The sequence below is a fragment of the Perca fluviatilis genome, chromosome 18 (assembly GCF_010015445.1).
Source record: "Perca fluviatilis chromosome 18, GENO_Pfluv_1.0, whole genome shotgun sequence".
Lineage (NCBI taxonomy): Eukaryota > Metazoa > Chordata > Actinopteri > Perciformes > Percidae > Perca > Perca fluviatilis.
The window spans coordinates 32,770,409-32,798,072 of NC_053129.1; the positions used below are offsets into that span (position 1 = coordinate 32,770,409).

General features: G+C 41.6%; 1 protein-coding gene across 1 annotated transcript in view; it reads right to left on the reverse strand.

Moving 5' to 3' along the window:
• LOC120547302 (interphotoreceptor matrix proteoglycan 1-like) overlaps positions 1-27,664 on the reverse strand; it is a 76,826-nt gene that overhangs the window by 4,169 nt on the left and 44,993 nt on the right. The window contains 8 exon segments of the mRNA XM_039782847.1: positions 1,275-1,358; positions 6,835-7,042; positions 9,160-9,379; positions 20,066-20,377; positions 20,379-20,641; positions 20,996-23,105; positions 23,575-23,630; positions 23,817-24,010. Coding sequence (XP_039638781.1) covers positions 1,319-1,358; positions 6,835-7,042; positions 9,160-9,379; positions 20,066-20,377; positions 20,379-20,641; positions 20,996-23,105; positions 23,575-23,630; positions 23,817-24,010 — 3,403 coding nt within the window. The 3' untranslated portion in view covers positions 1,275-1,318.

Below are 27,664 nucleotides of genomic sequence, written 5' to 3' on the forward strand. Positions count from 1 at the left end.
AACTTGTTTTTGGCTGTTGTCCATGTTTTCATCTTAAACTTTGACCCTCTCGCTGGGTGTGTTAATTGGAACATTTTGGTCGCCTAAAAATGTCTTGTTCAGCAAACAAGTAAGCTAGCTAGTGCTAGTGTTAGCTAGTAACTTAAGAGAAAGGCTGCTGATTTTTAACCAGCTTTGTGTACTGCTGTACATGCTGACGAACGGTGCCAGTAGGAGGTGGTCCACGTTTAGCCGCCATTAAATCTCCGCTGGATGACTCGCTTCAGAAGGGTTGAAAATCTGCAACTTTTACTAGCCATAAACAACACTGGCTTGGTTGTATCATCCTCCCCAGCTCCACCATCCCCAGCTCCACCCTCTCGTCAAAAATTGTCACGAATGGTGCCATGTCATTTCTCTGACGCTCAATTGTTCCGACCTCTCAATAACCCGAAAAATTCCCTTTGGTCCTACAGCCCAGTAGTCCGACGTCCACTAGAATCCCACTATGGCCACACCAAGACCCGCCCTTCATTAGCATTGATTGGCCGGGCGTCCATGCTTACGCAAGGTAATGTAACCCCATTTGTACAGCTCTTATCCCCTGACCAATCAGATATCCTAACCTTAACCACTCGAGGTCAATGCCTAACCCCAACCAATCGAGCTGCTTCGTAGGGCGGGTCTTGGCATGGCCATAGTGGAATTCGTAATTTCGCCATCAAAGGGACGTCGGACTAGTGGGCTGTAGGACCAAAGGGAATCTTTTGGGTTATTGAGAGGTCGGAACAATGGAGAGTCAGAGAAATGGGCAGTCCCCATGTTCAGACCCCAGAAGAGGATCAGAGAGGAGCAGACTAATCACCCTGAGGTTAGACAGGGACTCGGGACAAATCATAGTGTTTCTGCTGTAAAACAGTCTTGACATTCAGTCCACGTCCCTCCTTTGGGAGGTTTAATTAGTCACCAATCAGCTCTGCGTCTGCCTAACACGCAGCGGCTCTGAGCCACTTTGGGTTTAGACTGGTGGGAAGGATAACAGCCCAGTAATTTGTCCAAAGCAAAAGACCACAGGAAGATAATGACAGATACAGGTGCTTGTTTTAGGTGTGGATTTAATCTCAAACTGCAGGTTTTTCTCTGCATTGTCAGATAACATTTTCACCATATTCAGCTCTAATTTATTCACTGAAGCCTTGCTGAGTGTGCATGATCTTTCCTCCAGCAGTAACACATGATTGCACATGTGGGACTTAACCAGAACAACCTCGCTCCTGGCAACGAGCCCCTCTTACCCTTTTGTAGTATTCTCAGGTGACGTCCAATCTGATACTTTTTCTTAACTTGCAAGGCCTGGGAGGGAGTAGCTGTCTTTGTATCTGTGAAAAGAGAAAAATGGAGGTGTGAAAATGAAATTGCAGCTGCAGCGACACTGCACATGTACTGAGGCGAGAAACTCTAGTACTCTTTGTGTCTAGAAAAGTGATTCGGAGAGAAGATATCACAGAAGACCTGCACATACTGCAAATGTTGTTGAAATACAAAAGAGCTGAAAAGAGCAGGAAAATCACATGGACTGAACCGGGAGTAGAAGACATTCGGCTGATTATTCTCTAGATATGATGCTATCTTGAGATCAGTCATGTTTGTCTCTTTATTGTTTTCGGAAATGAAAATATGATTCCCAATTGTTTTTAAAGTTGTTCATTCAGATTCATCCTTAAATTATGAAGCAGTCCCTTCTGCATCACCGAGTTAAAAAAAACAAGCAGATGTTCCGCTCCTCAGACACATTTTACATCTTTATTTTACATTTCAGGGGACATTTTGTAAACACTCAAAAGACTGTGTAGTGACTTCTTCCTCTGCAGCACAAAGAAGGATATTTTTTATATTTCAGTAACTACTTAAACTAAGGGGCCATATTCTCTATGTCTATACTGTCATTTTAATTTGTCAATTATTCTGTACACACAGCATATAGTGCACGTCTGTCTGTTCTATTCCATTTTTTCCATATTAAAAGTTTTTTTGTGGGGGTATAAAAATACAACATCCAGATCACGAACAAATCCTAACAATCCAATGATACTAGCGATGATACTAGCAAACCAAAATGCACTCTTTAGACCACAACATGTTTATTAAGTAAACATTAATCATAATAAATCAATGAAGCTGATTTCATCATTTAAAGGCCATCACTAGATTAGTAAATGTTGTGCTAGATGTATTATTACCGCATCAAAGGATGAAGATCAGTCTGCTGGATTCATCTAAAATATTTGTTAATGAAATCCATCCATCCATCCATCCATCCAACCATGGTCCAAAATTAACTTCTTTGTCCATCAGCCAAACAGCTAGCATGTGAATGTTCAAATTTGACCATTGTTTTTTTGGCTGGGGAGCTAAGCAAATCTACCAGCCTCTTGCATATTTTACCAGCAAATGCTGCGGCTGTTGTAGATGGTGCTAATTTTGGACACTTCATCTATCCATCCATCCATCCATCCATCCATCCATCCATCCATCCATCCATCCATCTCCTTTCATTCAGCCTGCCAGTAAACTGTATTTAAGACGCTCTGTGAATCCAGTGATGCACCCACACACTGCTGACAAGAAATCAGTTTGTTACACAAACACTAACCTGGGCCTGAATCCAACCAGAACAAATATTAGTAGGTAAGCCAGGTAAGAATGTGGCTGCAGGACAACATCGTGACCTGGAGTACCAGGGCCACATGGAGACCAAGGTGCAGGACAAAACCTGAACAACAACTGTGTTTTAGACATAAAGAGTCTCACAGGTTTTCCTCAGTGTGTTTTCAGGGAATCTTTTGATTGACAAGCCTCTATCTCACACCAAACTGATTGATTTGCCTCTTCCGGCAGTTCTACGTGTTGTCAAGTAGCCAAATAATTAAAAGGAACGTGCAGCTCTGCAGTATTGACCGTTTAGGGTGTACGTGGTCTGTTTCTCTGTCCTGTTCTTGGCCGGTCTGGATGCAGGATTAGACCAAACAGGATTCAGTGTTAATCAAGGGTGGCAAATCCAAGTCGACTGCAAACCCCAAGCCCCTTCAATCCCCCAGAGCAGACAGAAAAGCTGCTGCTACCTTAGATTTCAGAGAGGAGACAACAACCTTAGCTTTTTGATTTATTTTCATTGTCGACTAATCTGTGGATTATTTCCTGGATGAATGGATGAAAAGATTTACATTTAACAAGTTTTTTTTTTCTCACAAAAAATTAATTAAACTAATTACTTGTTTATCAAAAAAATTGGCGATTAAATAATCAATTAATCTTTGCAGCTCTACTGCAGTTTGTACTGCAAAACCACTGAGGGTCCACGGTGACGAAAAATCACTTTACTGTATTCAGTTCCTCCAATACCGCAGGCACGTTCACAAACTACCCAGCAGTGTACACATTCATTAAAATGAATCTTTTAGCTGCAACATTTAAGTGATGAACACATTAATGCATCAATAACTACAATACAATAATATAATATGTATAATTCTGCATGATGAATATGTTTACTTTAAGTACTTTGAGGATATATAGATGCTGATACTTTCGTTACTTATTATGAATGCAGGACTTTTACTTTACTAGTATTTCTACACTACGTTTACTCAAGTAAAGAATCAAGTGTACTTCTTCCACCTCTGAAAGTTTTTGCATAAGAGCTCACAGAAGAGTTAATGATATTGTAGTTCTCCTTTGTAGTTTCGGTAACATCCCATTACTGACCAGGGGCTAAATGGAAATTCAGAAAATGAGATTCCTTCTGTCTGAGAGTGCAACAGGCCTCATAAAGATAATACGAATGTAAAAATACCTCTAAAAATATCTTGCAAAAGGTTGAGAAGATGGGAATGTAAGGTAAGAGAACTCTCGGAGGTGCTTTGTGTAGGCAGCTGAGGTGCTGAAGTCTAACAGGGTTGAAATGAGATTTTTCTGGCAGTAGAAGGGCAGCGACTGTGAGCCGGTAGTTAATATAAGAAAGGCTTTCTCTTCATTTAAAATCAACTTAGCATTGATTTATAGTGGTGAGGGCTGAGATGTGAGAGAGAGATTAGAATTATTTTTATTTTATTTAAACAGGGACAATGCACAAGTTAACATTAACCTTGTATAAGAACAAGGAGAGATGCATTGTATCGGGTTGTAGCACAAGTGCCAGTTTCCGCCCGTAGTCCCTTGGCAGGTCAATAAAACAATAAAATACAAAACATCAAAATATACAATTTTACAACCACAGTCACACCTAATTTACAATAAAAACTATCAGATGCTCAATTGTTCCTCCTTCCTAAAACCAACCCCCCCCCCCTTCCACTTCCCAACAAAGTCACAAAGTCAAAATCCTTACCTCTTCCAATACAAACACACACAGGCACTTCATAAATGTGTACAATGTTGTTGTGACAGTAACCATTTTTTTGTCAAACTCGAAAAGTTTTGAGGATTTGTACATGTAATAAGGTGTGTGGGGAGAGTATTCCACTGACTTATGGCCATTGATTAGTCTGTATGTGAGTGTAAACGTAGAAGGCAAACAAAAATCTGAGAAAATAGCAAAGCACCACAAACCTCATAACACTAGTAAGTTTTTCTGCTGAACTCTAAATGTGTTCACACTGAACTCAAAGCTAAATTCAGTGTAAACAAAAAGACACACAAAAAATGAAGCAAAGACACATCCTCAATGAAAAAGATGGCAGCGGTGAATACCATTTCTTTGTTGTCCCAGGCTAAACATTCTCCGTGTGAATTGAAATGTACTGATAATAAATTTTTCCATGACACATCCATGTATGCGCATGTGTGCAGTACCCCCACCCCCCAAAAAATAGGGCTCCTCCAAAAGCCACGGCGTAACTCAAACACACAAAAACATTTTCAATGTCATCGATAAGTCCGCTAATTATTTTGTCAATTAATCATTGAGAGAAGGACTTGAGGGATTTGTTTACGATAGAGAAAATATAGAATAAAATATATCTATTCTGGTAAAGGATAAAGTGTTACAAACTATCAGGTCACCCTGTCAGCTAAACTTAAAACAGTCTCAGTTTTACAAGAGTTAAAGCTCCCGTTTATTAACAGTCCCGGCAATAACTTTTTAGTTAGCTTCATAATTTAATAAAATCTCCCGAGGACATAAACGTCTGCGTGTGAACCGACACACAGTTAATGAACCACAGGCTTAATTAAGCTTTTGAGCAATGTGAGCTTTTTGATGAATGGGCCGACATTTTTAAACTGAGACTGTAAATCTCTCAGCTGTTTATCAATGCTAATCACACTTTTAGGACAGAATTCATTAACCTGATCCATTGTGTGCTAGCTTCAGGTTAAAGCTATAGTGCGTAGTTCCTGCCGCCCCCATGAGGAATTCTAAGTAATGACAACAAAACTGTCTGCGTGCCCACATGATACAAGCCTTCCCTGATCGCATACAGGCTCTCTCTTCCTCGCTCCACCGTATAACGTTAACGTGCTTTTGGGCGGTCGTTGAGGCGCCATCTAAAACTGTGCCATTTCGTTTGTAATGTAAAAATAAACTGGATTATGGATCATTTTATTTCTATGGTTTATAGCTGACTTTACCATCTGACTTCTCTATTGGCTGTAGAAACAGAAGACGTCTCTTAGGTTCATCAGAGTGTTACGGCCGTTAACTAATAAACATACAAACAATACGTAACGTAGCTATCTTTTTTTAGCAGGCTGTCCATTATTTATTCCGTTATTGTTCCATTTTGCAGCAGCTGCCTTTAAGTTACAAGATTAATAAAGCATCATTAATTGATTTTTGCTGCAGCTGTAAACACAATAATGACCTTATGAAGTTGTTATTGTGAACATGTTAGGTAACGATTGTGTATTTATACATCAAGCATGTGGAAGTTGAATGCAATAAGGGTTGTCCCATGGTCTGGGGCAAGTAAAACGCCACGTTGGGCAAGTAAATATAACAACCCACGTACCCGAATGGGGAGAATGCTTGTTGAATGATTTCATTTAAATGTTGGCCAATCAGGACTTGGCGCTAGTGACACTTAGCGGTCGGCTGCCTAGTTAGAAGAAGATTCTTGTCTTACTTTGCCTTTTGTATGTGCTTGTCTTTATGTGGTTATACTGAAAAATTTGCATAAATAAATCTATAAAAATGACATGTAGAATCCTAAAAGAAACAAAGTACATAGAAATGTAAGTGGTGTAAGTGTACCTGTGACGATATATGCTAAATGTAACGTCTCTTTTCACATTAGTGTGTGAGTGACTGACCTATCTGGGTGCGTTTGGAGATGCCTGATGAAGTCATTTTTTTTATATGTGAGTGCGCGCACATAGGCGGATGCTTTACGTTGCACAATATGGCAAAGGGCAGGGAATAAACAGCTCGTCATACGTTTCCCCGTATATGCGCCAATAAAAGAAAATAGAAATACAGTACATGAATACATTTAGATTTAAAAAGCAATAATTGGATGAAAACAGGTTGTTGACGAGTCTCGAAGTTCAAGTCCGAGTCAAGTCGGACTTTTGGGTCGAGTCGCAAGTCAAGTCTGAAGTCTTTTGGGTCGAGTCGCAATTCAAGTCTGAAGTCTTTTGGGTCGAGTCGCAATTCAAGTCTGAAGTCTTTTGGGTCGAGTCCAAGTCTGAAGTCAGCGGTTTGTGCGACTTAAGTGCGACTCGAGTCCGAGTCTCAGACTCGAGTCCCCATCTCTGGTTGGAAGCGACTATTTTCCTATGGCTGTTTTTGGAGCAATCTTATGTCGTGTCGCATCAAAACCCAATGTCCTAACGATCCCTGTGTGTGTACTTATTTACCTGCACACGGCTCCGTGTCCAGGGAGAATGTGACAGTCGCCTCCTTGGCAGTAGTCGGGCTGCAGGACACACAGACTCTGACAGGGCAGGCCGTCCACCGACAGGAAGCCCGGCTCGCACAGACACCGAGCCTCCTTCGTCCGGCCGTTCACCACGCAGCGAGAGAACTCATCGCAGGCCAGGAACTTGCAGGGATCGGCCTGATCAGCTGCGAGGGAGAGAAGAAGAAGAAGAAGAAGAAGGGGAAAACATTAGTATTCATGAAGTGTGTCCCTGCTCCTCCCCTCCTCTCTCCAGGAGGTGCTGTGGAGTGTTTGATTTTAATGAGATCCTTAGCTTCTGGTCTGCATTGAAATGGAAGATTTAGCCTCAGGCGTGGACGGCTTCCGAGACTAGACGTCAGATACAATCTGCACGTTTGGATGAAATGTCCGCCATGTGATGCCATGATGTGTGATCAGCATGTCACTGTAAATCACACATACATAGATCCACATGTATCTAGTCAAATGTATTGCATACCTCTGCTGGTTATGTACTGCCCCCTGCACCAACAAGCAAGGAACGGTCATAATGAGTTATGGATTTAAAAGTTGTCATCCTTTAAATCATATACATCTGTAAACTGTGAGCAAGGTTGAATTAATTTGAATAGCAAATAAAACAAAACTAGTGAATGCACTGTTGTTTGGTTCACTTCCTATGTCGTGGTTGGATGCCGTTCTCACCTAAAGTGAACTAAACTGTAGTGCGCTTGGACGCGGACAGAAACCCACGTTTTTTTTATTTAGTTTGTTCTAATTTAGAGTTTGAATGAGCTTTCTCATCACCCCAAACCAACCGGACTATCCGTCGAAATGTTCAAGGATTCGGTTAAAATGGACCAAATGGCTATATGCATTTGTCTGTTCTGACAATTTGATAAACAAAAATGTATATTATGCTTGAGTAAATGAAACCCCAATCAACAAAACTGCTTAAAAAAATAATATTAATATTAAAATACTACCGTTAAAATCCCCGGGAGAGTCCGGCACAGCTGGACGGTAAAACTGAGATTATTAAACACAGTCGGAGAGGATTTGATTTTTGATTTTTTCTCTCAATTCTTATCATTTTGGCGCAGTGATTTTCCTTTGGGGCTGGCTAAAACCTGAAACATTCCTCTATGCAGGAAAACCCCTGGCTTTTATACTATCTGTGTTCATATGTGGAAGGACAATCTGTAGTTCTAGCAACAGGCCCAGCAGCAAACCTCCAAGTGCCAAGTTTCAAACGCGTCACTTAGTAGTTTTTTTCTGCTGGCCTGTGAGTAGGGACATGTGGGCACCAAGGGAAGTTTAACATAGGTCATTTACACATATTACCGACATTATTATGATACAAAGTTGGTTGAATATCTGCAAGTATCCCTTTAACAATAAAACACTCTAAAGGTGACATTGTGCTCATCTAAGTTAATTATTTCTCAATATACTCGAATGATGGACTTTTAATGGAGTATTCTTATTTTGTTGGTTTAAATACACTCATATGAGTAGATGTATGAGGCACGTACAGTACAAGTGAGTGCATATAACAGCACTGAGTGTATTTTATCGCCACCGGCCAATTATACGACACAAGTTGACTTTCTGCAAAAAACATGATCCCCAACCCGCCGCCTCTGAGGAAAAACATGTTGCAGCAGCACTTCTCTTCGCTGCTCACTTCCCATCTTCAGTGTTATTATTCCAGCCCGGTAATGTTCTGTACAATCCCACTGGCAGATTTGACATATAGACCTCATTACTGAGTCTATTTGAATGTGTTTGTGATCTGTGCTCTCTGCCTGCATCTCATCCGTGGCCAATATTACAATACAAATCTCATATAAGTACAAAGAAGGAGCGCCAATACAACAAGGACTTATTATGAGATGCTGGTTTATGTGCTGACGCAAACAGATATCATAAAGCACATCTCTGTACTGCAGCTGTAAAATTAATGAGGAACTTGAGGAAGGTTTTTTTTCCCCATATTGTTGAATAATAAAGATATGATTGTATGCAATAAGTAGTGGCAGGGCTAGAAGTGGGGGCACGGGTCTGCTCATTTTCTGTGAACGATGTGGCGAGAGGGGGAGGGTGCGTTAAAGCGGAGTTAGCAAGATAGGTTCATCTGGTTCCCCTTTTCATGCTGCATCGGTTACAGAGAATGAGCTGAACAGCGGGCTGGGTCTAACGTTAGCGGTCCACTGACCCATGTATGTATATGTGCGCCTGCTCTACCAACTGAGCCAACCGGACCACAGATAGCCACTTATAACCAAATGTGTATTTGTACCTGGTTCAACATCCAGAGAGTGTGTGTCGATCTGGATGTGCAGGTTCTGGTAGGCGGTGATGCAGAACTCCTCCAGGGCGCAGTGCACGGCGCTGGTGATGTTGTACGGCACCGACTTGGCGAACTTCATCTTGCTGTTGACGACCACGCTGCCCTTCCTGAAGTTAAGAATCTCCAGTTTCTTGAAGCCCGTCAGGTTCGCCTGCAGGAACGGCATCAGCTGGAGGCAGGAGCACAGAGAGGATCATCACTTTGGCGTCCATTTCTGTCGTTTTGAAACTAGTCTCGCATTACCAGACGTTCCTCCACAGCACTGCGGAGGAAGGTCTGGCTAGTCCACACAGCATTCCTGGATGAGAGAAAATCATGCTCTGGTTTATTGGCATTTCTTTAAACCAATCACAATCGTCTTGGGTGGTGCTAAGCGCCGGACGGAGCCACGGTGCCTCTGGTAAATAGTCTCAGGAAGGAACTTGTTTTGGTGGAACATGTGGACGTTCAAAAGTAGTTTTAGTCGTACAACAGAAAACTCAGATTGGACAGATAGTCTAGCTAGCTGTCTGGATTTACCCTGCAGAGATCTGAGGAGCAGTTAACCATAGTCCTCACAAATCCACCGGAGGTTAGAACGCCAACACAAAGAAAGAGGAAGGTGACGGACATCTGGCAGAAAATGAAAGACATACGAATTTCCAGCGGCACCGTAGCAATCCTGGAAATGAAATGTCGTTGATATAGACTATTTTGAAACGGACCGTTTGTGAGAAGACGCTGTTAAACATTTGACAGTTAATTTTATAGGACTGGGACGATATGCTTTTGTCCCAATTCGATTCTTTCACGATACATGGGGTCTGATTGGATTGGTATTGCGATTTTCATTCACTGCGATTCCATAGTATTGAGTATTGACAGGCGACACAACAAGCGGGCACAATCCCGTGAAACTGTCGCGTTCGTGCTCGTCACACGCCCGCTGCAAGAGTTGAATTGTGTTGAACTTTTCCCTACGCGAGTGACGCGTCGAGCAAATCAATGAACAAGAGACCAATTCTTCTGAAGTTCCTTAAAATATAAAACGGTTTTCTAAACCATTATCAGGACGCAGACATCAGGGCTTCTGCTTGTCAGAGCATCGGCACAAGACTGGATTTATTGGGGAACGTCCATAAATATGACTATGCTAATTTAGCTAACTTTAGCCATCAACAATAACAGCCCGTGGTTAGGAAAGACTAAGATTGCCACTAGTACCCAGGGCCCAAAAAGATGCTAGAATGAATAGCTGTGGATGCGGGGAGGGCCCCATAGAAAATGCCTTTCTACAGGGCCCAGAATTTTGTGCTACACCCCTGTGAGAAGCCCTTTATACATGAGAAGTTGCAGAATTCATTAACACAAGTAAGAAAATAGGAGAAAATTACACCGTTTTCCAAAAACTAAAAAGACTCCTTGCAAAAACTAAACTGCTGCATTGAGTAACAGAAAAAAAGGGAAGAAAGAAAACCTGAAAATGCAGTTTAGGGGGCGATTAAATTGTCTCATCATAAATTCCACTTCATCTCTTTTGTCAAAACGAGCTGAAGTCATAAATAAGTCGAGGCTTCCTCTGTTGCTACAAAGCAGTCAATAAATCTTTTTTTTTATGGCGCAAATTTATATATACAATCTGATTCTGTATTACATCAGTAAATCTCATGTGAATGCCTGAAGTATGTTTCTAAACAATATATGTATTAGTTTTCCAACTTGTTGTAGTAGCAAGTAGTTCTGGCATTACCCTGACTTGAATTAAAGTGCTCATATTATGCTTTTTGGGCTTTTTCCCTTCCCTTTATTGTGTTATATATCTTTTTGTGCACATTATAGGTTTACAAAGTGAAAAAGCCCAAAGTCCCCCCCAAAGGGACTTACCATCTCCAAAAGAAAACCCTGTTCACCAACTGCTCCAAACAGCTCTATTGTAGTCCAGCCTTTACTTCAGAGATAGACGTGGTCACTTTGTAACACACGTTATAATGCTCGCCTAGCTGCTAGCATGGCACGCCCTCATACTCTGCTTCTGACTGGCTAGTAGTCCTTACCTAGGTACTGTCAGGGCACGCCCTCATACTCTGCTTCTGACTGGCTAGTAGTCCTTACCTAGGTACTGTCAGGACACACCCTCATACTCTGCTTCTGACTGGCTAGTAGTCCTTACCTAGGTACTGTCAGGACACACCCTCATACTCTGCTTCTGACTGGCTAGTAGTCCTTACCTAGGTACTGTCAGGACACACCCTCATACTCTGCTTCTGACTGGCTAGCACGCTCTCATACTCCTCCTTTTTTTCTTACCCTTCACAAATGTTTATGGTCATTTCAGCATGAACGCAGTGTGTGTGTGTGTGTGTGTGTGTGTGTATATATGTGTGTGTGTATGTCTTTGTGTGTGTGTGTGTGTGTGTGTGTCTGTGTGTGTTTGTGTCTGTCTGTGTGTGTGTGTGTGTGTGTTTGTGTCTGTGTGTGTATGTGTGTGTGTGTGTGTGTGTGTGTTCTGTGTGTGCTTGTGTGTGTGTATTTGTGTGTCTGTGTGTGTGTGTGTGTCTGTGTCTGTCTGTCTGTGTGCATGCGTGCGCGTCTGGAAAAGATAAATACTTTTAGAACCAGCTCTGGCAGCGACTGCCACTGATGTCATTATGCTGTTTACTGAGGAGATGCAGTTACACTGCTCCCGATTGATGGCGGCGTCACTTTGTTTCACTCGTCTTTCACTTTATGTCTTCTGTCAAGGTCATCACCGCAAACTAGATACCGCAACAACAAATTAGGATCTTTCAAAATCCAGTTAAACACTCCAAAAGCCTCGCTGCATCTCTGCACAGCACACAATTAAACACAAATTCACGGATTCCCATTTGGCCGAGCGTAAATACCTCTATTGATGCAGTCAACGAAACTCAGCAATTTGGGTCTCTTAAGGATTTGGAACAATTTATAGTCCTGAGCCAATATATTGTATTTATGTGATAATTACTGTGTTGTTTCAGTCTTAAATTCTTTCACAGTGGTAAACGGCAGCAGACCCCAGGACACAGAGAGAGAGAGAGAGAGAGAGAGAGAGACAACTAACAACTAAAACGCTTCTTAAAGCTTTAGTACGTAATTATTTTACGTTAATGAACGTCACTTACATTCAAGCCATTGCCAAATGAGTCGATACAGAGCCAGTGTTTTCCCTGGCTTTGTGGAAGACTTAGGTGAGCGTATCTGGCGGGGGGGTTTAGGCGTCCTTCTTCAAGAAAAAAATCAATTCCTACCATACATTAAGTGTTTATTTGTGGGATTTTTTAACCTCTTTGTAGTCGTGTTGTGTCTCTTGTTTTATCATTCGTTTCCTTTGGGGTTGTTTTGGGTCTCTGTGGTCATGTGGCGTCTCTCTATAGTCGGTTTGCGTCCCATTGATGTAGTTTTGCGTCTCTTTTTCACATCATTTTAGAGGGTTATTACGTAATGAAATCCCAAAAGAGAAAGTGGCCGACGGAAAAGACAAACACGGATAACCATTGGTGTGGCTTTTCCTAGTTGGAGAGCGCTAAAAAAAGATCATTTTGAACTATCTGAATATTTGTTTCTACGTTTACTGTGTGTGTGGCGTGGTGGGTGCTACGACTGCCATCTCATTGCAACCATGATGCAATAACGCTGAAACCTTGAAATGAAGTGAAGGCGAATAATGCGAGGACATTTCTCAGGTCCATCCATTTTCCTGTTATGCGGACACGAAATAAAAGGCGGGGGAGGAAATGATGAGGCTTACACAACGGCCACTTACCACAGAAAAAAGCAAACACAAGGCTGTGTTCAATAAAACTAATGCACTTAGGTTACCTTATTAAATGACTCAGCCTAATGTACAGCTGGCTAATGCAAACCTAACGCAGGTTTTAATCAATTTAGGTTCACAATAGATTTAATCTAGTACAATCTAAAACAAACCTCAAGAACAGCCTTTTTTCATCTTCGTAACATTGCCAAAATTAGGAATATCCTGTCTCAAAACGACGCTGAAAAACTAGTCCATGCATTTGTTACTTCCAGGCTGGACTATTGTAATTCCCTACTGTCAGGTTGCTCAAATAAGTCTCTTAAGACTCTCCAGCTGATCCAGAATGCTGCAGCGCGTGTTCTCACAAGAACTAAGAAAAGAGATCATATTTCTCCTGTATTAGCTTCTCTGCATTGGCTTCCTGTTGAATCCAGGATTGAGTTTAAAGTCCTTCTCTTGACCTACAAAGCTCTAAATGGTCTAGCACCATCATATCTAGAAGAGCTCCTAATACCCTATTGTCCTACTAGAGCACTGCGCTCCCAGAATGCAGAGTTACTGGTGGTACCTAGAGTCTCTAAAAGTAGAATGGGAGCAAGAGCCTTCAGTTATCAGGCTCCTCTCCTATGGAACCAGCTCCCGATCTGGGTTCGGGGGGCAGAAACTGTCACCTCATTCAAGAATGAACTTAAAACTCTCCTATTTGATAAAGCTTATAGTTAGGGAGTGAGGAGTTGCAGTGTTCACCTAACTGGCCCAACTGCTTCTCTTCATAATTGTTAGATTAATAATACATAACAAAGTAGAGGGAGGCAGGCCAGCCAAGCCAGATCCGGCAGGGGGAGAGTTCTAAGCCCGAAAAAGCTACCTCTCCTTATGACCTGTCTCTCTTAGTTACCTGTTATAGTTACGCTGTTATAGTCCTAGACTGCCGGGGGACTTCCTTCCTTTGACACACTGAGCTGCTCTCTCCTCTCCCTTTCTATTACTGTTTCTATTACTGTTACTGTTTCTATTACTGTTACTATTACTATTACTATTTGTGTGCAGCCCGTCCCAGAAATGCTTGTTACTAATCCTAGCTTCTGGGGAGTTTACTCCCCGGAGTCCTTATGCTTTTTTTTTCCCCCAGCGTATTTCCTTGGAGAACGTTGGCACCAAGACCCTGGTTGCAGCTGTCGCCGTGGTCCTGCTGCACTCCCTGCTGAGCTCAGCGATGCCCTGCAATGTCATGCTGCGTCCTGCTGAACCCTGCAGCTTCCCGCTACATCCAGTCACTGTTCCATTATTAATGTGACTACTATCGCCACTGTTCATCACACCCCCAACCGGCTCGTCAGACACCGCCTACCAAGAGCCTGGGTCTGTCCGAGGTTTCTTCCCAAGAGGGAGTTTTTCCTCGCCACTGTCGCACTGCTTGCTCTTGAGGGAATTACTGGAATTGTTGGAATTGTTGGGGCTTTGTAAATTATAGAGTGTGGTCTAGACCTACTCTATCTGTAAAGTGTCTCGAGATAACTTATGTTATGATTTGATACTATAAATAAAATTGAATTGAATTGAATTGAATAGTTGTGCGCCAAACCCAAAAAGACAGGAAAGTATTTTTCAAACTGCAATTACGCAACGCTCAACGCAAAATTTGACAGATTTGCCGACTTTGACACTCAGAAAATCCCCCAGAACCAAAGAGTTCTCATATTCAGACTGAGAAACAGGTTGCTGTGAGTCATCTGTGTGTTAGCCTACTTTAAAAAAATAAATTAAAAAAATCTTTGTTTTGCTTGATTTGCTAAACTCTGTGATGGCTAAGGAACTTTTCCGCAGACTTTTGTAGGGCTTTATGTCGCCAAAAATGCAACAAAAGTCACCAAAAAGCGAAAAAAAAAAAAGCAACATGCAGTAATACAGTCAAAGATATTTGGATATTTTCCAGAGTGGCCCTTACTGAGAGTGAGTTTGACACCCCTGCCATAACATATGATTCACATCCTGGTCATCGAACCCTTCAGTGAGCACTTGTTCCTGCTTCCTGCCTGGGTTTGCATTAGCCAGCTGTACATTAGGCTGTACATGAGTCATTTAATAAGGGAACCTAAGCGCATTAGTTTTGTTTCAAACACTTTTGAACGTTTGCTTCTTTCTGTGGTAAGTGGCTGTTGTGTAAGCCTCGTCATTTCCTCCCCCGCCTTTTATATCGTGTCCGCATAGAGGGAAAATGGATGGACCTGAGAAATGTCCTCGCATTATTCGCCTTCACTTCATCTCAAGGTTTCAGCGTTATTGTCATTATGTAACACATGGTTGCACAATGAGATGGCAGTCGTAGCGCCCACCACGCCACACACACGGTAAACGTGGAAACAAATATTGTAACGTGATCACGGAAGGCTTGCATCATGTGGACGCGCCGACAGTTGTCTTGTCATTACTTACAATTCCTCACGGGGGAGACAGAAACTATGCACTATTATTACTTAATTAATTACTTACACAGCGCATACATTTTTCATGACATTACACAGACTATAAGGTCTGCCGAAATTATAGCTTGATCGAGTTCTGGCAGAGAATCTACTATAAGCTCTAACTTATTTATTTTGTATTATTTGTTTAACAGGGACAGCACATATTAATGAACAGTGCTGTAAATATGCCAGGATTGGGCCAAAAGGCTACATTTCATCTGTGGCCCCTGGACAGATGTTACATTAAACTGAGATACTGGTAACAAACACACATTTTTCCTGCTTCAAAAACAAATACTGTACTTCAGGGCTGCAACTGAGGATTATTTTCACTGTTGATTAATCTGTTGATTATTCTCTAGAAAAGGTGAAAAATGTGGATCAGTGTTTCCCAAAATCCCAAGATGATGTCCTCAAATGTCTTGTTTTGTCCACAACTCAAATACATTCAGTTTACTGTCACAGAGAGAATAAACTACAACATATTCACATTTAACAAGCTGGAATCAGATATTTTTGACTTTTTTCATAAAGAAATGACTCAAACCAATTAATCGATTATCAAAATAGTTGCCGATTAATTCAAAAGTTGACAGCTAATTGATTCATCTTTGCAGCTGTATAAAGTAACACATGTACAGGCTCCTCCTATAGCTTTGCAGCTAACAGCTCTTCATCTTAATTTGTACTAACTACTCTGAGGTTCATGCATGTGCTTCTTCATTTGTTCCCCATCGACAGCTGAACGCAGGATAAATGTGTAGATTAATCAGTGAGACAAGACTACACATTGACTTTCATTTAGTTGGATTCTTTCCAGTGCTATAACCATGTTTAAAACATGTGCTGAGGCTCAGAGGAACACTGACCTTGGAAAAATGTGTTATTTATTAATCGAGTGAAGTAATGCTGCCCGTGCATGATCTTCCTCGGCCTGTTTAATATCCACACCTGGGAAATTCCTGTAACATCTAATGGCAAGCACTGGGAACTTCCCAGTGCCAACGGTTTGCGGATGAATTAGTCTTGCTTTGCCAGACCTTCCTCCACAGCGCTGCGGAGTAAGGTCTGGCTAGTGCACACAGCATTCCTGGATGGGAGAAAGACTTTTATGAAACTAGATCAGATAATAGAGTTTCTGTTGCAATTTGTGTGGGGTCATGTTGCATAATGCCTGTACTATAGAGATGCATGGTAAAAGGAAAAGAAGGAGAAACACAGCTACTTTTAAACTTGATCAAAGACTTGAATATCAACAGGTTTTTGGATATGAGCACACATCGCAACAGCGGCCTTATCAAGTAGCTGGTTGAAGGAATGAAAGAGGGACGCTGTGTTCAATTCCAATAAGTCCACCACTGCTGGAAAACTTTGAAAAAATCCTATTTTGCAAGTCTATGTAAACAGGAATATAAGTGGAGTATTCACTTTCATTAGCAATGTAAACAGCTTAGTCAGCATATTGTCTTTTTCAAAATATGTGCAAAAAACTGATTACTATGTGTAGTCATCGATGATGCTAACATGCTGATGTTTTGCAGATATGTTTAGCATGTTCACCATCTCAGTTTAGTGAGTTAGCATGCTTAAATCGACCGATTAGCATGAAACACAAAGTACAGCTGAAGCTGGTGTATGTCATTAATCAATTAAACCAATTTTAAACCAAAGTTCTGCACAATGATGATGGCGCTAGATCAAAGGTTAATCAGAAAAGGTATTGAAATTCATCTTGAGGGGACTGAAATGGATGTGTGAATTAAAAAAAAAAAAAAAAAAACTCTTAAAACCAGCTGAGTGCAGGCAGCCGAAAGGGCATCTAAATTAAACTTCTGCCTGGCTGCTAATTGAAGGGATTTAAACTTGTTTAGGGAATCAGAGACGCATTCACAAGAGTTAATAACTAGAATTACCGCCTCACGGTTGTATTCCTCCACCACCAGTAACTACTGTTTTTTTCAACATGGAAAGTGACTGATGGGAACAACAATTTTTGACATTGGTCCAGTATTCCGCTGACAGGCCCAGATTATTATTCTAAGTGTCTGACAACATTATGGAAAGGATCCCTTCAGAGATAGACCTTTAAAACCTCTTTAAGACCTTTCTGTTTAACCAGAAACAGCTCTGAAGTCGCTAACGCTAAACCCACCAGACTCCATTTAAAAAACAGTAGTTTTAGAGTGTATAGAGCCAACATATTTTCACATGTAAATTGGTAAACTATGTGTTCATTTGAACCAAAGCTAGAGTTGTGATGGTTGGAAAAGTGGACAGACGACCCCAAAAAAAGAAAAAAAAAACTTTTCATAGTTTCATTTTTTTTGTCGGCTTTGAATGAAGTGTATTTTAAGATGCTAAAATTACTGTTTATTTACATGGAGTCTGGTGGGTTTAGCGAACGCAATTATCGCAGATGTTTTTATGTTTAAAAAAAGGATCTTACTCTTTAACAGAAAGGTTGACCTCCTTAGAAATCCTTTCCATAATGTTGTCAGACACTTAGAATATTAATCTGAGCCTGTCAGCGGCAAAACAAGCACTTTTGTGAAGGTAAATACAAGCTGCACAATTGCAACTTACGTTGTAGCATGTTTCGCCACGGCCGACTGGAGCGATCTCGCTTAATACTGGACGAATGTCACATTTTGTGTGAAATGTTGTCACAATTACCATAGGAATTCTTGAGTTATGGCCCAAAAACGCATTTTGTGAAGCCATAGTGACCCTTTGACCAGCAAAATGTAATCAGTTCATCCTTAAAATCAAGTGGACGTTTGTGCCAAATGTGAGGAGATTCCCTTCAGGGATATTGTGTTCACAAGAAAGGGACGGACAGATGGACAAACAACCCGAAAACATAATGTCTCCTGCCACCGCTGTCTCCGGCGTTGAGCCATAAAAACTGAAGTAAAAAGGAGTGTTTATGTGAGCATCCCACAGGGTATTTATGCGGATAAAAGCTCTTTCTTGAGACATTACTTGATCTACAATTTTGACCGAAGGATGTTGAAAGTTAGTGAGTATCAACTGTAACAAAAACACAGCTTTTACTGTCTTTAGACGACACATTTCTTAAAGGTTAAACTGATTTTGGTGGCCTGTTAAACCATCTACATTATGTTAGTATTTCTCTCACGAAGAACAACGAGAAATCGCAGCTGTGTCATGTCTTTTTTTGTTTACAACTATATCCCCACGGCATATTCTCCCTCCCTGATTAATTTAGCCGAGTCATTGTTCGTACTAAAATGAGGGCTGTATTGTACCTGCCTCTATTCATCCAAAACATCAACACATATCAATTCACAGCACGACAGGCCGCAGGTGTGACTCTGAGGGCTTCTGGAGAATTCTTTCAGAAGGAATAACAAAGCCGCAAATGAACTGAGCAGCTGCTCGTGTTCATTAATTTACTTTGAATTTCTGTTTTACCTGTCAAGCCATAATGAAATTCACAGGGAAGCCAAACACCAAACAAGGTTTTTCAGTTGCCTTCTTAATTGTCAGCTTTGCTTGGAAGTTACTTTTTTGAAATGTCTCGATTCTAAACCGAGGTTAGAAAAGTAATTACTCAAAAAAGGATTTCAGGACATTTAACCCTTTTTTTTTCAATTGAAACGATAAGAACTAGGTTGAGGATAAGGTTTTTGTGGGTCGTACATATAGTCGGATATATTTGAGATTAGGGCTACAACGATTATTTTTTATTGTTGACAAATCTGCTGATTATTTTCTGGATGAATGGATTTCTTATTTAGTCAATAAAATGTCAGAAAATGTTGAAAAATGTGGGGTAACTACATAATAGTGACATGACACTGTCCTGACACATGAACCCTAACCATAACTTGTCATGACAAAAACCAAATGACACTGTCTGACAGAAGCGTTATGTCATAAATGTTTATGACTTGTTTATAAGGTTTATGATACGTTCATGACCGTGTCATGTCACTCTTGTCAATCTCAAGATGATATCCTCAAATGTCTTGTTTTGTCCACAACTCAAAGATATTCAGTTAGCTGTCACAGAGGAGAGAAGACACTAGAACATATTCACATTTAACAAGCTGGAATCAGAGAACTTTTTTAAATAAAAAATGACTCAAGCCGATTAATTGATTATCAAAGTAGTTGGGAAATAATTAAATAGTTGGCAATTAATCGATGAATCTTTTTTCAGCTCTATTAGAGATATTCAAAATTCTGTTCTTCTGCTTACGCTGCTCTAGTTTAAAACACTGATAACATTGAAAGTGAGATTATCGGATCTCTTTAAGGCGCTCGCTGGTGAAAACGACAAAATATTTTATCAGATGTGCCTTTCGCTTAGACGGCAAAAAAGTGAAAGCCTTTGTGATCTAAGGTTGTTTGGAGCAATAACTCCACCTCCTCGTCTGTCCAGACAAAATTGTCAGCTTTTGTTGTTCGCTTCGCCATGTTTTGGTTTGGTGCTACTAGGGAGAGAAGTAGAAGGAAGGTTCTACGCAGGCGCGCCGACTTGGTGGTGTTGTGTGGTAGTGCTTCACACTGCCACCTAGCCGCCTGGTGTGCATACTACATCAAATTTCGTTTTGTGCCGGTTCTTAGGAAACCACTGACATGTATTTTTTGTTTTCCTACTCACCACGTCTAAGAAGGTGTTCTCCAGCGATCTGTACTCTGGAGATGTTTTGTTGAAGAGGTCCTCAGAGAAGTCCATGTTGGTGACGCGCAGGCTGAAGAACACCACCAGCTCCCTGCCCTGGCCGGCCGTGGTCATGGAGGGCGTGGTCAGGTATCTGACTGGAGGCGGGGCTGTGATGCCGACAGCGGTGCCTTCCTCCCCCACGGGTAGGAATCCGCTCCCCTCGTCCGGCAGCTCGTTTGACTCTGTGGCTGCTACGTCCGTTTGGTCCAGCTCCACCGCCAAGTCCTTCACAGCCTCAATCTAAATCAATCGTCTGATCGTCCTCTGAAGACTCCGGTGTAGAGGGGATTACAGGTTGCTCTTCTACCTCAAAGATGCCAGAGTCTACAGTCGGGCTGGGTGCGGACACATCAATTGAAGTTGCCAGAGGTGTAGGGAAGGAGTCTGAAACCGGTGCTGCCGTTTCACTGATGTCTCTTTCTGGGGATGAATCACTTTGTTGCGTCTCCTCCGGCACATCTTCTGTGACTTCGGCACCCTCTGATGTGTCGTGGTTGTCTGCAGCTGTCGACTCTTTGAAATGTCAGGCAAAAAAGGCTAAATGAAGTCATGAGCAAAAATACAAAAATCTGCCTGCTGAGTGATTTATACATAATAAATTCAAACTGGGTCATGTTGAATTTTTAGCTTGAATCCCTAATTTTTCCATTTTATTCCTTAGTCTTTGAGATAATCAGAAAATAATGTTAAACATTTGTACAGCATGTATCACACAGCGCCAAACTGCTTCCGTTTGCTGCATTTCAAATAAAAAACAAGATCAGAATGTGTACAGCCCTAAAAATAGAATATTAATGTCACAGGATGTTTATCTATCTGCTTAAATGTCAATGCACTGCCTTTATTCACATATTTCATGTTCCTCACCTGCGATATCAGAGGTTGTTTCAAACTGTAGATCGCTCTCTGATGTTTCTGTCGGTGTGGCGGCACCAGTGTCACTCTCCACTTGTGTGTCTACGCCGTCACCACCCTCCTCCGTGTAAAAGTCATCGACGACGGGATATTCTTCTTTAGAAGGTTGGATGTCTATTGGTAAGATGGCTAAGTTATCTTCTTCATTTGGCCGGGGATTGTTCGGTCCAACTGGTGGAAGGAACTCGTTATCTTCAATAATCTGAAAAGTATCCTCTCTGAAGTGAAGATCGTCCGCGCTGTCCAGTGGGTGAAGGATTTTAATTGATTCAGCTGGCGGCTCAGTAACTTCTCCCTCTGGTTCTGGTTCTGAAATCTCAACTACGCCCTCCTCTGAATTTGGTTCTGGGACATCAACTCCTCCCACTCCTTCCTCTTCTATTTCTGAAACCCCGGGTAAAACAAGATCTGTGCCTTCCCCTGGGTCGGTTTCATCCTTGGGATTCTCAACAACCTCCTCTTGTTCTTCCTTAAAAACATCAGCTGCCTCTTCTCCGGCCTCTGGGGGAAGTTGCGGTTCCAAAATGTCCTCAGGCTCTTCCTGTGGTACTGGAACTACTTCCTGCTCTGGTTTCACATCCTCGACTACATCCTCATCTGGTTGTAGTACATCTGCTACTTCTTCTGACTCTTCCCCTGGTTCTGGTTCTGGAGATATCTCTACAACCTCCACCAGTTCTTCACTTGGTTCTGAGGCATTCTCTGGCTCCTCCTCTGATTCTGCAGTCTCAACTACCTCATGTCCTGTTTCTGTCACTTCGGTTCCATGCCCTTCCTGTTCTGGTTGAGATGCTGGTTCCAACTCTTCAACCACACCTTCACCTGGCGCTGGAGCTTCGACAACTTCTGTTTCTACTTCAGAAATCTCCACAACTTCCTCCTCAGCTACCTCCCCTTCCTGTTCAGAAACTTCAGGTACAATTTCCTCAGAAACTTCCGATACTGTTTCCTCAGAAACTTCAGGTATTGTTTCTTCTGATCCGGCTGGCTCAACCAGCTCTTCTTCTTGTTCCTCATCTACATCCCCACCAAGTTCAGACTCTTCTTCTGCTTCTGGAGCTGCTGCCTCGTCTTGATTTTCTGCCACCAACTCTTCCTCTGGCTCTGAAACTTCAGCTACTTCTTCCTCTGGCTCTGAAACTTCAGCTTCTTCTTCCTCTGGCTCCAAAACTTCGACTACTTCTTCCTCTTGCTCTGAAACTTCGACTACTTCTTCCTCTGGCTCCGAAACTTCAACTACTTCTTCCTCTTCGACTACTTCTTCCTCTGGTTCTTCCTCTTCAACTACTTCTCCCTCTGGCTTTGAAACTTCGACTACTTCTTCTCCCTCTTCAGCTACTTCTGTCTCAGGTTCTGACACCTCTAAATTCCCTTCCTCTGGTTCAATTTGTTCAGGTTCCACCACTGACTCTCCCTCTGGCTCTAACAATTCAGTTTCCAACTCTGAAACATGTTCTGTTTCCGAAGCCTCGCCGGGGTCATAAGGTTCAGGGCCTTCCTCATCCGGGAGAGCATTACCTTCTTCGTCTTCTAGAAGATTTTCTATTGGCTCGGTGGGCGTCTGGCCCGTGATGCCTGAAAGTGTTGTGATTGGGAGTCCCGCATCGGACACTTCCTCTCGAGCGGGAGCTGTAGTTAATAATGTCTGTGTGGTGGGGGTGACAGCATCCAAACTGGGATTCTTACTTTCATCATCAATGGGAGTCAGGTCTTCCTCTGATATCAGGTTAGGAGACAGGCTGATGTAGGGAGCGTCGGTCTCCAGCTCCAGAACCGCAGGAGGGGTCGGGATGTAGTCTCTCACGAGTTCCCCAGTTTCGTCGTGATGAATGGTTTCAATCTCATGTGTAATGATCAGCACTTCTTCCTCCTCGTCTTCACCTAATGGCTCGGGCTCACCCGCTGCCGTCATCTCATCGTCCGGGACGGCCGTGGGATCCAGCAGGGTGACGAGGGCGTTTTCCTTCTCCATGGGCGTGAGAGGAACCTCCAATCGTGGTTTATCAACTCCTGGCTCGTCAATGGAAACTTCAAACTCGTTGTGTGAATCTGGCTCACTGGACTGTGGAGGGATGGGTACATGACATCATTAATGCAATGAAAAAGGTTGTCATTTGTCAAACATAGCATTTGAGTATTCACCAAAGTATTTTAAATCCTAAACGTATATATTTAATTCCAAAAGCTCACGTCATTCAGGCTAAGTGTCAGTAACATTTTATTATTAGTTTCTTCATAATTTCTAGAGGAGCCCATTTTTAACAATACATTCTTAAGAAGGATCTAGAAAGAATTATGTAACTCTCAACTTGCTCGTCTGGTTCAGTCTGTTATGAAGGTGATGGACTGCAATCCTCTCTCTAGCCAATTTGTAAGCAGTCTGTACTCAGACAAGCACAGAGAGTTTTACCCGATCCGTCGCACATCCTCCACCCCGAATATGAGCACTTATCATGCAGCAGACGATACAGAGTCCACAAATGCAGACTGAACCTGTTTAAACACTCACAAGCAATTACACAACCTCTTACCTCGTTCACTACTTCTACTGTAGAGGTGGCTGTCAGTGCTGGCAGGAGGATTGCTTCTGTCAAAAAGAAAGCAGAACAATGCATTTTTATAATTGAGGTATACAAGTTTCAGAACGTTCGAATACGCGGCAAACCCATTTCATTTTCTGAGTTTTGCATGTAGTCTTTATTTTTAAGTTAAAAAAGAAAACTACGACATAAAAACTGACAATAACATCTGTTAAGAGATGTCATCACTGTACCTGGTTCGAAGTTAAGCGAGTCCAGATCGATCGGCAGCGAGGCCTCCTCCCGTAGAGCCTTGGCGACCATTTCCCTGAGGCCAGAGCTGACTGAAGTCTCTGGGGTGCCGGTCGCCGTCTCTGAAATCTCTACGTTTATTTTAGGTGCATTAATCTCAAAGACGAGAGAGTAGTGCACCGAGATTCCTCCGGGCCTGAAAAGGAAGATATTATCTCTGTGATTCAGAGTTGATGACGCTGATTCTTCACACTAACGGTATTGATCAAGTAATCTATAATCAACCCTCGGCAGTCAAAATTATCGTGATTTTGTCAGTGACACAAGTCCTGAAAACGTTGAATGTCGATGAAATGTTTTTTCAATGTCTCCATTAATATTTCAGAGATAATACAGCGCAGACATGTGGTTTAGATAAAGCAGGAACCGGTTGAATCTCTGCTTTCACGTTCTTCTTATCCCAAGATCACACGTCACTCACACAGCGAATTAGGAGACAGGGAAGATGGCTTGTGACACTCGTCATCTGCTTCTCTGTGTAAAATTGGTGGACTCGCGTGTCCGTTTTGTAAAACCTAAAATTCAAAGATTCTCATTTCCAGCAACAAAACAACTAATCCACATGAGTAAAGTTATGTTTTCACAAGAGATTTAAAGAACTTCAAAAAGTGTACATCTTATATCTTTACACATTGCTCTGTAAACAGAAAGCTGAGTTTGTCCTGAACATTTTGATTTGAAACACATGGGTATCAGGTTGTATGCAAGTACCCTTAAAAGGTGGATTTAAGAGGATATGTAACATTGAGAAAAAGCACTTAGACATCAGAGGGTTAATGGTAACTTTGGATTGAAGGGATTCGGATTCTCAGCATGAGCTGCAGAGAGAGGACTTCAGTCAAATACACAGCAGGAGACCAACAAAGGTAATCCAAAGTCGTGTGGTGCTGCAGTAAAGAGAGGCACATTCAGAATGCCAGGCATGAATATCTGTAGCTGTATAAGGAAAAGAGAGAGACCGCAACAAAGCTTCATCAACATTCTGCACAGCTATCATCATCAAGAAAAAAATAAGCTGATTCGCTGAGATGAGACTGTTGTTAGAAAGGCGATAATGTGATTTTTTTGTGAGAACTGATGAATGCCAAACAAAAGCACTTCTTCATTAGGTTTCTGCAGTGGTGGTTCTGCATCTAAAAACATCCACTGCGTCACTTTGTTCTAGACCCAGACAGCTCTTTGTCTGGACTGGACCTGATTGTGTCCCATATCTGTCAACACACACCTTGTGTCCGCACTGCAGGTGGCTGCTGTCCTGAATTTCACTGACTTCTGATCCATGTAAGGCTGTCTTTGTGGAACGTGTCCTGATCTTGTGGATGTTTGCTCCTGTGTGTTGTTGCCTTATATAAGTCATTTAAAAGAGTAACAGGTAATATGTGTCTAAACCTATTTTCTGCTGTCGAATATGCTTCACCTGTTGCCAAATCATGTTGTCGGCCAGAATCTATTTTAAGCATGTTTTCTTTGTTCTTATTTTGCTCTGATGAAGGCAGGCGGCGGCTCTCGTGGGTGTTGCCCACACACTTAAGGCGTTTTTAGCTTTTCAAGCAGAGAAAGGTGCCTTGAACTATTCTCCTGGGGAGATGCCACTTCCTGAACACAAGCAAAACTGCTTTATTCTTTCCCTTTTGTCTTTGTATGTGTACACCTCGGTTTCAAAGAACTCGTTTCATTTATCTGACGTACAGAGCTGCACTTTCTGGCTTGTTTTCACTTTTGCTCTCCTTTCGCTTTGTCTGGTTTCAATACCTCCTTTTCCCGGATCACACCAACAACTTAGAGCTCCACTAATTAAATGATTTTTATATTAACAATGACTAAAATAACTACTTGTAGTGTGGACAAACTCTGCAGTTCTAAGGAGTGTTTTAGTCTCTTGTAAGTCTTTCACGGCGGATTTCCTCTCGGGTTCAGTCTGTGTTTTCAGCAAACAGCAGACAGACACCGTTAGAGATGAGCAGGTCAACAAGTGTTTTAAGGCCTAGTCCACACGTACACGGGTATTTTTGTGAACAGGTTCTTTTTTTCCTTCCATCTAAAAGAAATCCTGTCCCGGTTTTATTTTGATATTGTGTTTCACTTTGTAACTGTGAGTGAGTCTCAAATTGATGTTTGCCCAGAAATTAAAGGGTGATTAAGAACTTTCAAGAGTATGATTTTAAAGCGGTTATTGACTTTGTCCCCTTCCTATTTGCATCAAAGCTCAATGAAAACATGTAAAAACCTTCTACCAAAGAAAACGCGAAATAAAATTAATAAAACATTTTTTCCCTTGATTATAAATCATGTTACTGCCACATTATACACATGACAGCTCATGCCTTACAGCAGTGGTTTCAGTATACCCTCAAAAGGTTGCCAAATAAATCAGAGGGGGTCTTAATATATTAGATAATTGAACACAAGTTGTGTGAGAGTTTGTAAAAATATGTTTTAATATAGTTTTGCTGTTGTCAAAGTTGCCCCCTTGAATTTGTGAAGAAAACTTTTGAAAAAAGTATTTGTAGTTATAGGGCAACACTCGGTGACTAATTGACTTAGAAAAGGTCATTTTGAGAGTGAAGTATTCCTTTCAGCCTTAAAATCAAAAGAAGGAGCTAAAAGATGAAACCGCTGAGGGGAACTGCAGAGTCAGGGGATCTTTTTTTGTAAGTTTGTCACCACAAGTTTCCTCTGTGAAATCATAATTTGATCGACAATATAGTAGTATTGATTAGTGTAGCTTCAAATCACAAGTACTGTTTTTTCTCAACGTCTGTACACATTTAATCCTGTTTCACAACTGTCTATGAACCAAACATATGCATTTATTAGTTTTGCACTGCAGTAAAAAACAAACATATTGGACAAAAACAGAATAAGTTGAATATGTTGCACAAAAAAGAAAAACCTATTGTTTTGGCTTAATGTGCAAAAAAAACAAGAGACAAAATATGTTGTCAACAGAAACATATTCCTCATTTCTTTCTTCTTCTTTTTAATTGAAATAAAGCGAATAGTCACATGAGTTTCCACTAAATGTGTTTCATTTGTTTTGTGGCGTGTGGCAGACAAAAGCAGGAGGAGTTTGAGACTCCTTCATCAGATTAGAGGACGAGCTCCCGCTGAGGCCTCGCCCCCGTGTTGTTGGTCGTGACAGCGTCAGACACCACGGGGGGGAAGGCTAATTAACGAGGGGAGCAGCTTGACAATTACTGCATCCACAAGTCTCCCTGTTCCACTGCTCACCTGTCTGCTCTGATAATGAGGAAGGGCAGAGTGCTTCAGAGGAAAAAAAAAACGAAACGCTTCGCGGTAACCTTTAACAAGAAAAGTCGGTTACACTTCACTTGAAGGTATCTACATAAGAGTGACATGACACTGTCATGAACGTGTCATGAACATTATAAACAAGTCATAAACGTTTATGATATAACGCTTCTGTCAGTAAGTGTCATTCGGTTTTTGTCATAACAAGTTATGGTTAGGTTTGGGTTAAACGTTTAGGGTTAGAGTTAGGGTTCATGTGTTCATGACAGTGTCATGTCACTCTTATGTAGATACCTTCAAGTAAAGTGTTACCCAAAAGTCTTCGCGGTAGTTTGGTCCTTGCAGGATAATGGGATATTTCTGCTTTGTGTTGAACTGTCTGGACAGTTTTGGGGTAAATTAATCTTACTTTCTGCATCCAGTGATGGGGACATAATTACAGTTATGTATTGCTTTTTGCAGTAACGCAGTAGTATAACGCATTACTAATAAAATTGTGATAATATTATACCCGTTACAATCTCAGTAATGCATTTTA